Source organism: Aulonocara sp. 'chitande type north' Nkhata Bay, linkage group LG11 (assembly GCF_057382095.1).
Source record: "Aulonocara sp. 'chitande type north' Nkhata Bay isolate Kocher_YH1m ecotype deep benthic linkage group LG11, A_spYH_male_GT1.1, whole genome shotgun sequence".
Taxonomy (NCBI): Eukaryota; Metazoa; Chordata; class Actinopteri; order Cichliformes; family Cichlidae; genus Aulonocara; species Aulonocara sp. 'chitande type north' Nkhata Bay.
Window position 1 is genome coordinate 4879998 of NC_141354.1, and position 14088 is coordinate 4894085.

Here is a 14088-nt window from a genome sequence, read left to right on the forward strand (position 1 = left end):
CAGCTACTAGTTAACGAAAGACACCCGGAATGGCTAACTGAAGGCCGGACGGTCCTGATCCCCAAGGACCCCAAGAAGGGACCGGTCCCCTCCAACTACCGACCAATAACCTGCCTCAGTACTACATGGAAGCTCCTGTCAGGCATCATATTGGCTAAGATGAACAGGCACATGGGTCAATACATGAGCGGGACACAGAAAGAAATTGGCAAGAATACCAGAGGTGCAAAACACCAGCTACTGGTAGACAGAACAATCAGCCGAGACTGCAAGACCAGACTGACCAACCTGTGCACTGCCTGGATTGATTACAAGAAGGCCTATGACTCAATGCCCCACAGCTGGATACTGGAATGCCTAGAATTGTACAAGATCAATGGGACCCTAAGAGCCTTCATCAGGAACTCAATGGGGATGTGGCGTACAACACTAGAGGCCAACTCCAAGCCCATAGCACAAGTTACCATCAAGTGCGGGATCTACCAAGGAGATGCTCTGTCCCCACTGCTGTTCTGCATAGGCCTGAACCCCCTCAGTGAGATCATTAACAAGACTGGCTACGGATACCGACTACGGAACGGAGCAGTTGTCAGCCACCTCCTGTACATGGATGACATCAAGCTGTATGCCAAGAGTGAACGAGACATCGATTCACTGATCCACACTACCAGGCTATACAGCAATGACATTGGAATGTCGTTCGGACTGGAGAAGTGTAGTCGGATGGTAACAAAGAGAGGGAAGGTAGTCAGAACTGAGGGGATTGAACTACCAGAAGGCAACATTGCAGACATAGAGGACAGTTACAAGTACCTGGGGATCCCGCAGGCAAATGGGAACCATGAAGAGGCCGCTAGAAAGGCTGCAACCACCAAGTACCTGCAGAGGGTCAGGCAAGTCCTGAGGAGTCAGCTGAATGGTAAGAACAAGATCCGGGCCATCAACACATACGCCCTGCCCGTGATCAGGTACCCTGCTGGGGTAATAAGCTGGCCAAAGGAGGAGATAGAAGCCACTGACATAAAGACAAGAAAGCTCCTGACCATGCATGGAGGGTTTCACCCCAAGTCCAGCACCCTGAGGCTGTACGCTAAGCGGAAGGAAGGGGGCCGGGGACTGGTGAGTGTCAGCACCACAGTCCAGGATGAGACAACGAACATCCAAGAATACATTGGGAAGATGGCCCCAACTGACCGAGTGCTCAGTGAATACCTCAGGCAGCAGAAACCCAAGAAAGAGGAGGGAGACGAGGAACCATCATGGAAGGACAGGCCCCTGCACGGTATGTACCACCGGCAGATAGAGGAGGTGGCTGATATCCAGAAATCCTACCAGTGGCTGGACAAAGCTGGACTGAAAGACAGCACAGAGGCACTAATCATGGCAGCACAAGAACAAGCTCTGAGTACAAGATCCATAGAGGCTGGGGTCTATCACACCAGGCAAGACCCCAGGTGCAGGATGTGTAAAGATGCCCCAGAGACAATCCAGCACATAACAGCAGGGTGCAAGATGCTAGCAGGCAAGGCATACATGGAACGCCATAACCAAGTGGCCGGCATAGTGTACAGGAACATCTGTGCCGAGTATAACCTAGAAGTCCCGAGGTCAAAATGGGAGATGCCCCCAAGGGTGGTGGAGAATGACCGAGCTAAGATCCTGTGGGACTTCCAGATACAGACGGACAAAATGGTGGTGGCTAACCAACCGGACATAGTGGTGGTAGACAAACAGAAGAAGACGGCCGTAGTGATCGATGTAGCGGTTCCGAATGACAGCAATATCAGGAAGAAGGAACACGAGAAGCTGGAGAAATACCAAGGGCTCAGAGAAGAGCTCGAGAGGATGTGGAGGGTGAAGGTAACGGTGGTCCCCGTGGTAATCGGAGCACTAGGTGCGGTGACTCCCAAGCTAGGCGAGTGGCTCCAGCAGATCCCGGGAAAAACATCGGAGATCTCTGTCCAGAAGAGCGCAGTCCTGGGAACAGCTAAGATACTGCGCAGGACCCTCAAGCTCCCAGGCCTCTGGTAGAGGACCCGAGCTTGAAGGATAAACCGCCCGCAGGGGCGTGCTGGGTGTTTTTATATATATATATATATATATATATATATATATATATATATATATATATATATATATATATAAAATGTACAATATACAAGACGTAAGTAATATGTAATAAATAGTGTTGTGTATATACAGTTGGGTTATTGCACATAGAATTGGTATTGCACAGTGGTGGTCCATAGAGGAAGTGGGAAGTGGGGGGCTGTGTTATCTGTGCATGTGTGAGTTCAGGGTGGTTATCGCTTTGGGGAAGAAACTGTTTTTGAGTCTGTGGGTTTTTGTGCTGATGCACCTGTAGCGCTTCCCTGAGGGAAGCAGGCTGAACATGTTGAAGCCAGGGTGGGAGCTGTCCTTGATGATGTTTGCTGCTCTGGTGAGGCAGCGGGAGGAATAAATGTCCATCAGGGAGGGGAGAGGGCAGCCGATGATCTTCTGTGCTGTCTTGACCACACTCTGAAGCCTCACTCTATCTGCTTTGGTGCAGCTGCCGTACCATACCGTGATGCAGTAGGTTAGCAGGCTCTCAATGGACGAGCAGTAGAAGGTCAGCAGCAGGTTGGAGTTCAGCTTGTACTTCCTGAGGACTCTCAGGAAGTGCAGCCGCTGTTGGGCCTTCTTGACGACCGGGGAGATGTTGTCTGTCCAGGAGATGTCAGCAGAGATGAGGACACCAAGGAACCGGAAGGTGTGGACCCTCTCCACACACTCCCCGTTGATGTAAAGGGGAGCCAAGTCAGTGCTGTGTCTCCTGAAGTCAACAATGAGCTCTTTGGTTTTCTTAGTGTTCAGTGCCAGGTTGTTTTCTGAACACCAGGCTGCCAGCTTCAGGACTTCCTCTCTGTAGGCTGCCTCGTCTCCCTTTGAGATGAGTCCGACTACCGTGGTGTCATCAGCAAACTTGATGATGAGATTGTTGTTGTGGGTCGAACTGCAGTCGTGGGTGTAGAGAGAATACAGGAGGGGGCTCAGCACACAGGGAGCCGGTGCTCAGTGTGCGAGTGGAGGAGAGATGAGGGCCGAGCCTTACAGTCTGGGGCCGGTTTGTGAGAAAGTCCTTTATCCAGGCACATGTGAGAGGAGGGAGGCCAAGAGTGACCAGTTTGGTGATGAGGATGTCCGGGATGATTGTATTAAAGGCTGAGCTTTAGTCCACGAAGAGCATTCGGACGTAGCTCTGCCGCTGCTCTAGGTGACTCAGCAGCAGGCCAGGTTGTAACCGTCTTTGTGGTGGGCCTGGCACTGTGCCTGAGGGGGGGGTGTAGGCTGGGGAGAGCAGGAGGGAGAGGTGGTCGGACTGACCGAGGTGGGGGAGGGGTATGGCTCTGTATGCATGCTTGATGTCGGAGTAAACATGATCTAGAGTGTTTTCTCCTCTGGTGGGACATTTGACATGCTGATAGAACTTTGGGAGCACAGTCTTTATTTCGGCCTTATTAAAGTCACCTGCAATTATGTGAACACCGTCCAGGTGGGCCGGCTGCTGTTCGTTAATGGTGTTCAGCAGGATAGAGAGCGCCGTGTTTATGTTGGCATCGGGTGGAATGTACACAGCCGTGATGATCACTACTGTTAGCTCTCTCGGTAGAAAGAAAGGCCGGCATCTTACAGGGAGTGCAGAATTATTAGGCAAGTTGTATTTTTGAGGAATAATTTTATTATTGAACAACAACCATGTTCTCAATGAACCCAAAAAACTCATTAATATCAAAGCTGAATGTTTGTGGAAGTAGTTTTTAGTTTGTTTTTAGTTTTAGCTATTTTAGGGGGATATCTGTGTGTGTAGGTGACTATTACTGTGCATAATTATTAGGCAACTCAACAAAAAACAAATATATAGCCATGTCAATTATTTATTTTCACCAGTGAAAGCAATATAACATCTCCACATTCACAAATATACATTTCTGACATTCAAAAACAAAACAAAAACAAATCAGCGACCAATATAGCCACCTTTCTTTGCAAGGACACTCAAAAGCCTGCCATCCATGGATTCTGTCAGTGTTTTGATCTGTTCACCATCAACATTGCGTGCAGCAGCAACCACAGCCTCCCAGACACTGTTCAGAGAGGTGTACTGTTTTCCTCCTTGTAAATCTCACATTTGATGATGGACCACAGGTTCTCAATGGGGTTCAGATCAGGTGAACAAGGAGGCCATGTCATTAGTTTTTCTTCTTTTATACCCTTTCTTGCAGCCACGCTGTGGAGTACTTGGACGCGTGTGATGGAGCATTGTCCTGCATGAAAATCATGTTTTTCTTGAAGGATGCAGACTTCTTCCTGTACCACTGCTTGAAGAAGGTGTCTTCCAGAAACTGGCAGTAGGACTGGGAGTTGAGCTTGACTCCATCCTCAACCTGAAAAGGCCCCACAAGCTCATCTTTGATGATACCAGCCCAAACCAGTACTCCACCTCCACCTTGCTGGCGTCTGAGTCGGACTGGAGCTCTCTGCCCTTTACCAATCCAGCCACGGGCCCATCCATCTGGCCCATCAAGACTCACTCTCATTTCATCAGTCCATAAAACCTTAGAAAAACCAGTCTTGAGATATTTCTTGGCCCAGTCTTGACGTTTCAGCTTGTGTGTCTTGTTCAGTGGTGGTCGTCTTTCAGCCTTTCTTACCTTGGCCATGTCTCTGAGTATTGCACACCTTGTGCTTTTGGGCACTCCAGTGATGTTGCAGCTCTGAAATATGGCCAAACTGGTGGCAAGTGGCATCTTGGCAGCTGCACGCTTGACTTTTCTCAGTTCATGGGCAGTTATTTTGCGCCTTGGCTTTTCCACACGCTTCTTGCGACCCTGTTGACTGTTTTGAATGAAACGCTTGATTGTTCGATGATCACGCTTCAGAAGCTTTGCAATTTTGAGACTGCTGCATCCCTCTGCAAGATATCTCACTATTTTTGACTTTTCTGAGCCTGTCAAGTCCTTCTTTTGACCCATTTTGCCAAAGGAAAGGACGTTGCCTAATAATTATGCACACCTGATATAGGGTGTTGATGTCATTAGACCACACCCCTTCTCATTACAGAGATGCACATCACCTAATATGCTTAATTGGTAGTAGGCTTTCGAGCCTATACAGCTTGGAGTAAGACAACATGCATGAAGAGGATGATGTGGACAAAATACTCATTTGCCTAATAATTCTGCACTCCCTGTATTTCTGGTAATTCCACTCCGGTGGAAACCCAGAGAAAACACGCATTAAGAGGCTCTGATGCCTGTGTCTCAATGTCATGGCCCATATCACCGCTACTAGACCCCACATAATGACGTGAAGAAATATTTTTAAAAATGATTATTCAAAAAATTATTTAATATGAAAGCAACAGGCAGAGTGTTACAGGCATAGCCCTAAAGCATGTAGCCTGATGGGCAGCTCAGGGGTTGGGAAGCGCATCTGTAACCGGAAGGTCGTCGGTTCGATCTCCGGGCTCTCTGTCCTGGTCGTTGTGTTCTTGGGAAAGACACTTTACCCTACCGCCTACTGGTGTTGGCCAGAGGGCCCGATGGCGCGATATGGCAGCCTCACTTCTGTCAGTCTGCCCCAGGGCAGCTGTGGCTACAACTGTAGCTGCCTCCACCAGTGTGTGAATGTGAGAGTGAATGAATAGTGGCATTGTAAAGCACTTTGGGTGCCTTGAAAAGTGCTATATAAATCCAATCCATTATTATTACTGTGTTCGTGTTTTCCTCTGAAACAATAAGCTCCGTTGGAGCCTTTCAACGCCTCTCTCTGTCTCTCGCTAGCAAAGTGACCCAGACAACAAAGTAAAGCTAGTTTTCAGCTACGAGCCCGACACGAACCCGACGTATTAGCCAGAGGTCCCTTTACTACGGTTCGGAGCCTCGGACCTGTTTTATATATGCGTGGAATAGTTTTCTATACGAGATCACTGCAAACAGTGCAGCCTTACCTAATGTCCACCTACTGTCACTCATTTATATTAAGATTTAAACATCTAGTTGGTGTTGGTATGGAGAGTAACCTTCAGTAATAGTGATAAATCACACAGCAATAGTACATTCATGTAGTTGTAAAAAGCTTGATAATATATTAAGTAATCCAAAGTATTCAAATACGCTACTGTCATTGAGTAATGTAATGGAATACGTTACAAAATACATTTTGGGGCATGTAATCTGTAATGGAATACATTTTAAAAGTAACCTTCCCAACAATGATTATTACCACCGTCCCCTTTAGATGGATGTATGAACTAGTTTGATATCACTTGTCATAGTGATACCAAACTAGTTCATACAACCAAGAAAGGCTTAGTTTTCTGTGTAAGCCTTCTAACATGTGCATCATTTTTTTATATTAACTCAAGAGATAATCTTTTCCTAAATCTTACCCAGTAGTTTTGAGATTTAAATTGGGGGGGGGGGGGCTGTAACTCAGAAGGTAGAGCAGGTCCTCAACAAATAAGAAGGTTGGTGGTTTGATTCCTGGCTGCTCCATCTGCATGCCAAATATCCTTGGACAAGATAATAGCTCCAAGTTGCTCTCCAATGCATCCACTGGAGTACGAGTGTGTGAATGTTAGATACAAAGCACTTTTACACAGAGATAAAGTTTGTATTTATGGGTGAATTAGGCATGTTGTAAACAGTGCTTTGAGTGCTCTGGGAGAAGAAAAGCGTAGAAATCCAGAAAAGTGCTATATGAGAATCAGTCCATGTAAACGTACGTTATTTCTTTACTTCCTGTATAATTACATTTAGGACCCCAGCAAAACGTCAGATGTGTTTGTACTACTGCCAACACAACATTTTCCCCATATGTAATCTTTCATGAGAAAACTCTGGATTGATAATGTGAAAGTGTAACTAACCTTGAAGAAGGTCATGGATGCGCCGTCTTCTACAACTCCATATTCTATCTTTGTCTGCTTGGCCAGATCATCAGCAGAGTCGATAGGCGACTCCATCCTCTCCACAGTTAGGAAGGCTGCTAAGTTTGCCGTGTAGGAGGAGATAATGATGAGTGTGAAAAACCACCAGATTCCTCCTACAATTCTGGTGGAGAGGGCTTTCGGCATGAGCTCAGATCCTGAATGGAAGGAGCAGAGGAGCAGGTGAGGCTGAATACAAGATTAGGTTTGTGAGTGGGCAACACCCAGACTGGGCCAGGTCTCTGCATCTGCTGCCTGGATCACACACTCAGACACAAACACAAAGATTGGACAGAGTGGGCAGCCACATGGTTGAATATTTCCCTTATGTGTTCTCTTTAACTTTGGAACTAACCTAGTTAAAACAATCAAATTAATAAATTCTTAATTGCAGTAGTAGTAGTAATTAATGCCTTAGACAAACCAAAAGTCTTTACTCATGCTACCCATCTCTGACAGAGCATTGCTATAACAGGATTTCATAAAATTGGATTGGACCACAAGATGCGTCAAAGAGGTGAATATTCCAAATGTTCCAAAACAGTACAAATAATGAATAATAAAATGTTATTTTGGCTCTTAAATGTCAACAATTTACTGATTCCTTATTTTTTTAAGCTATTTAAAAACATTCTGAATACATTCTGTCTTATATACTGACGGAGTTGCAGAGGATAACACTGTTAACTCATAGAAGACCTGAAGGTGGTGGCTGGAGAAAGGGAGAAGCAGCATTTCCCGAGTGAAAGGTGATGATAGGCCAACGATGGATTCATACGATACGATAAGTCTCATGTTATCACATGGTTGCAACATCTCCCTCTGTATCGTCTTGATGCATGCTCAATCATCCAGATAAGTAAATCCACAGAAGTTGATTCTGGTCATCTGGACGTAGTGTTGTCATCGGGAGAAACATTTCATCTCACTGAAAACGCTACATCCAGATGAACAGAATCAGCTTTTGGGGATCTCCCTCTGTATAATCTGTAAATCTCTGAACTTCTGTACTGATATGTCATTAAAAAAATACATGCATACAATTGTACACCTGTCTTTTTGACCTGGCTGCAGTGACAGTGGCACAACACACAAAGGTTACAAAAATACAATGTGCATGAAGTGACAACAAAAAGGTGGAAAACGGTAGCAAATGCAACGTCATTCTTGGCTCACGCTGCCGTGTAAAAGGGCTGTGCAGTGAACATAAAAATGGCTGCTGCTCCCATGACATGCACAGTGCTACAAAATGGATAGATGCAACACTGTGGTGCAATATTCTAACAAAAGGTTCAAGAAGGTTCTTGATAAGGTACAAAGACTTGTGCCCTGTGAAGAGTGCAATGGCAGTACCGTAAACGAATAAAGGTAAAAAAGGTCCAAAAAAGTATTTTGATTTCAGAGTGTGCATGTAACAGAGATTTACAGACACTGAATGCTCTCTTAATTCATCGACCTTTCAGATTTGCAACTAATTACCAAAGTGAAATTACATGTCAGCTTTTCCAAAAGATAAACTCTGCATAAAAACTATGCCTTCAGGGAACTGCTGTTGTGATTTGGTGCAATATATATAAAACTGAACTGAATAAAAATCTCAGTAGATTTATTGTGATTCCACTGATTGTGGCCATTTCTACAAAGTATAGCTGATGCTCAGCTTATCTGCTGTAAAGTTTGCACTGACTCGACCCTAGTACGTTTCTGGTTTATTTTCTTTCTTCTTCTTCTCCTAAGCCACTTCTGCACTTCTGACACTATAACACACTTTATACACCACTTAAAGTAATTCTCCAAAAGTTGATTCTGTTCATCTGGATGTAGCGCTTTCTGGGAGAAACGTTTCGTCACTGATCCAGGTGACGTCTTCAGTCTCATCTGACTGCAGGTCTCAATCTTATAAACAATACATTTGCATAATGACTGAAACCAGCCCACTGAAGGAACAATGGGCTGGGAGGTCAGTTCCTTAATCTTAATTATGCAAATTCTCATGAACATTGATCAACAGCCACTGATCAATGACCACTGATCAATGGCCATGAGTACCATTCACAGAGAGTTGGGGAATGGCTGCAATCACAGCATTGTAAGATGGCCGGTTTGAGGGCGGAGTCAATGTAAGATGGTGACAGATGTACCCTTAGGCCCCTCCTCCATTCAGAGATGGTCTTTCCCTTTTCACGTAAATGGCCTCCTTGACTCCGCCCTCAAACCGGCCATCTTACAATGCTGTGATTGCAGCCATTCCCCAACTCTCTGTGAATGGTACTCATGGCCATTGATCAGTGGTCAATGATCAGTGGCTGTTGATCAATGTTCATGAGAATTTGCATAATTAAGATTAAGGAACTGACCTCCCAGCCCATTGTTCCTTCAGTGGGCTGGTTTCAGTCATTATGTAAATGTACTGTTTATAATATTGGGGAAACCTGCAGTCAGCTGAGACTGAAGACGTCACCTGGATGAGAGACAAAACGTTTCTCCCACAAAACGCTACGTCCAGATGAACAGAATCAACTTTTGGGGAATTACTTTCCTGGATGATTGAACATGCATCAAGACACTTAAAGTAATGCTAGGGTCTTTTTTTTCATTAAGTATTATCCAGAATGTATGCAGAGGATGAATGTATACGTGGGGGTAGAGTGGGAGTGAGGGAGGTTTGTTGCCCATATGAGAAAGGTGGGTCTGAGTTATAGCAGGACTATTTTATTTAAATGGCTTAAGCAAATCTGGGATTTTTCGCATTCACTCAGAGAGAAAGCTCTTAGAGTCAGAGAGAACTCTGTGTGCCACTCCCTCTGTGAGATCCTTGATCCTAATACTAACTTCTCATCAAGCTGTCTTTCTTTCTCATAGTCCCTGAGTGAGCTGTCTAGTAGGGAGGGAGTATGCAGTGAAAGACATGGCAGCCAGCTGCAGCTTAAACCTGGTTTTATGGATTTTGCAATGGAGTGTGCACAAGGTGGTTCATGCCTACCAACGTTCTTTCATAGTCCAGTGCCTTCACAACTAATGACATTGCATGGAAACATACATTCTCTCAAAATATGTAGTGGTATGATGTAACACAAAGCTAGAAAAAGTATTTGGACATAAGGAGAGAGACAGGATTGTATTGGTTAAATGCTTAATTATCACATCCGATCGTGGCTCAAGAGTTGGCAGTTCATCTTGTAATCGGAAGGTTGCCTGTTCGCGCCCCAGCTCTGACAGTCTCGGTCGTTGAGTCCTTTCTGCAAGACGCTTCACCCGTTGCCTACTGGTGGTGGCGCCAGTGTCCGGCAGCCTCGCCTCTGTCAGTGCGCCCCAGGGCAGCTGTGGCTACAGTGTAGCTGCCATCACCAGTGTGGGAATGTGTGTGTGTGAATGGGTGGATGACTGAATGTAATGTAAAGCGCTTTGGCGTCCATAGGGACTAAGTAAAGCGCTATACAAATACAGGCCATTTATCATTTTACATTATCAGGAGGGGTTTTTTTTTATCTTTAACGAGAGTGTTAGTTGGACACTTTCATGTGCACTCACTGGTTTGGTAGAATTTAAAACCACTACTGTCTGTAACGTGCAGGAAATATGTTAATACACATTTTTATGGAGTTAATAAATAATGTGATAAATCCTCCCTATCTATTAGAAGGAGCGACAATAGCGGGAATACAAGAAATATAAAACAAATATGTTCTGAATAAAGAAATGTAATTCCTGCGAAAATACAGTAATTGTAAAATGTTCCTAAAATATTGTTATATTGGCATTAAATCTTTAGTTAAAGGTTAAAATGGTATGAAAAGTGATTTGTGATTTGAAAGCAGTATATTATTAGGTATATTCAACCATGGCAATAACGTCGCCCAGTAGGGCCAACAGCCACCCATTTTGTCCATTTTTAAAACCACAACTCAACATGAATGAGAACAAACACACATTCATCAGTGCTGGTAACAATACAATGTTTGTTCTGTGTGGGACCCATGACCAGCAATCAGATGCAGGTATTACCAGGTTTGGACTTTTTATACTTTTGCACCAGAACAGAAAACAGTGGGCGACCTTCAGAGAGGCGAGCGTAGACCAAACAGAGCCTGGTTGGGGCTGACTGTCATGTACCCAAGGTAACGTCATGACCAAACAGCACGTCCCACAGTTTTCTGGGGGGTTAGGCAAGCCGCCCGGCAGGGGAGCCTCTCCACAGTGCAGACCAGCATACTGTTATGTAGCTACTGTGTGTTTGTCGAGACTAGTCCCACAGTCTTCTGGCTCCACATCTTCTCAACATGATGTCTCTCCATCATCTATTCTGCTGACTTTTTAGTGAACACTAAACTACAATTCAAGCTACAATGCATGACATTTACTGAACTCTTTTTCAGATGCTACAAACATATGCTGAATGCTTATCAGATGTTTTCATTTGCTTTGTTGGGGTAAAGATATGAAAAAATCTATAATTTTATTTACTTATTCAAAGTAACTGGAATACTTATGGATCTGTGTTACAAGCTAATCTGGAGATATTAGTAAGCATGGTCTATAAGTAAGTCAGAGCATCCCACTAGCTAAGAGAAACATATGCTATATAAATGCCAAGCCATTACATTCTGGAGTGGCTGAGTAATGCAGAGTTTTGCATTGTCCATGTTCTGAGACCTGTATAGTTCATCTGAAAAGTATTCACAGTGCTTCACCTGATCCATATTAGTTTCATGTTAAATTTTCCAAAGTTGATTAAATTAATTATTCACCTCAGAATTCTAATCACAAAACTCCTTGATGACAAAGTGAAACAAAGTTTTCTTGAAAACAAAAATGTAACATGTATAAAACTTTTCACACCTTTTGCGTGACACTGAACATTGGGCTCAGCTGCATTCTGTTTCCAGTGATCATCTGTCGGATGTTTCTACAACTATGTACGTCAGAGCACAAAGTGAGCCATGAAGTCCAAGGAACTGCCTGTAGACCTCTCAGACACGGTTACTTAGAGGCACAGATCTAGGGAAGCGTATAGAACGATTACTGCAGCATGACTGTCCCAATGAGCAGAGTGGCCTCCATTATCTGTAAATGGAATAAGTTCCTAGAGCTGTCCATCTGGACAATCTGAGTGATTAAGGTGACCAAGAATGTGATGGTCACTGTGACAGAGCTCCAGCGTTGCTCTGTGGAAAGATGAGGACCTTCCAGAAGGACAAACATTTCTGCAGCTCTACACAATCACACCTGTATGCCAGAGCTGCCAAGCCTCAGTAAAATAGTTTTCTCACCTTTTTATAATTTCACAAGAGTTATACGCAACCATTTTTTCACTTTGTGATTAGGGGTGTAAAAAATAATTCTGAGGTGAAAAATAAGTGTAATCCATTAGTTTAGATTAGTTAGAGGAATAAAGCTGCAACAGGTGTGTAACAAGTAAATGTTGTGACTACTTTCTGGCCCCTCGAGCTGACTGATGTTGTGATTTGGTGCTGGATAAAAAAATGCACTGTAATTTTCCTGTTCAGTTTTCATCATGTGAGCTAAAGTACTTCGATGGGTATTGTGATTTATATTATTCTCTCTATTTTAGTTCACCCTGCTGAAGTTTCACTGGGAAGGCCTTGAAAAAGTCTGATGGAGCCTGTTGCAGCACAATAACGACTTCCTAGTGTGTTGGTTGTGCAGATAAATGCTCTCTCTATACTGTGTGTGTTATATAATCAAGAAAAAGTTCAAATTGATTACTGTTACTATAGTCAGAAGTTTCATTCTTTTAGTTCTGTGAGTACAACAACCGAACTTGGCCACTATCATCTGTGGTGTTTTTGGAGCCAGACGTGAACTGCTACTTAACCTGATTGGAAAACATTATCTCTCTTTGAGGCCTAATGTATACATAATTTGCAGGAAGACCAAAGCACACTGATGAGATGGGAAATAGTTTAAGCCATAATGACTTGCGAAAAACATTGTACTGATTTTAGTATTTCATGAAAGTGAACACTTTGTAAATGTGAGTTAGCACCAACCCTTAATGGTATAGCACTCTGAGCCACTCCGCTACTGGATTCACTTTTCTGACGCAGTAGCTACATCTAACTTTTATATACAGTCCAGTGTGGCAGCGTGGAACCACCTGCACAGCTAGATGCCATTAAACAAAGCTTGCAGCTACTTCCCTGTGTGCTCCATTCCAGTGTTTTGTTGCAAGTCATACATACAGTATATACCATGCTTTCAAGGCTTTGCACGCAAATGTTTATGATATGACATACAGCATATCTCTTATTGTGTTATTAAATATATAAGATATTGGTCGCAAAAAAAAAAGTGTATACCAAGTTGGTAGCACTTTCTATTACAGCTCAGTAATAATGCAGTAATAGTAGAGTAACAATGGGAAACAAGAGCGTAACAATGTAGTATTTTCTAAGTTATTAGTATGCAACTACCGAAGTAATAACCACTTAATATCCAAGTAATATCATTTTTGCAACAGTGGTTACAGCTGAGTACTGTTACGCTTAAATATATGTAATTGGATAACAAATCTGGGGTTAATAATGTGGAACTACAGCTCGCTAATAAAGTGATAATAGTAGGGTAATAATGCAGAAACAAGAACGTAATAATGTGGTAATTTTATTACATTCAGATACCTGCAGTAGTTTCTGTGAAATAAGAAAGAAACAGAGCTGCAAAATACAAAACTGTCCTTTGTTATTTAATAATAAATTAATAACTAATATAACATCAAATCCCAATAATATATTAATAACCTATTAAGACAAACTTGAAAAGTGAGTGAGTATTACCTGGAAACACCTGTGGTAGGTTGTGTGTAATAAGCATAAATAGAACAGCCGGCAAAGAGCTGGCTGCCAGTAGGTGGCAGACTGCTGCTGTCGGACTGCAAGGTAAATAAAACCCTTTTTTAATTCCTTAACTTATATTTAGGACCATGTCTGTTGTACTTATTTCATCACATGCTGTCAACTTACACCACGAACAAAGCAGCTAACAGCAGGTTAGTAGCTAACGTTAGCTTACCAGATAATACTTAGAGTAGTTCTAAAAACTAAGATTGCATAAAAGTAAGATCGTCATGAAATAAGCTCACCGTTATTATTGCA

At 43.4% G+C, this 14088-nt stretch overlaps 1 protein-coding gene across 3 annotated transcripts in view; it reads right to left on the minus strand.

The window, feature by feature from the left end:
* Positions 1-14088, minus strand: part of grik2 (glutamate receptor, ionotropic, kainate 2) — a 346386-nt gene that overhangs the window by 67535 nt on the left and 264763 nt on the right. For all 3 annotated transcript variants that reach the window (XM_086310278.1, XM_086310275.1, XM_086310277.1), the window contains exon 14: positions 6914-7131. In XM_086310278.1, the coding sequence (XP_086166404.1) occupies positions 6914-7131 (218 nt within the window). The remainder of the gene's footprint in view (positions 1-6913; positions 7132-14088) is intronic.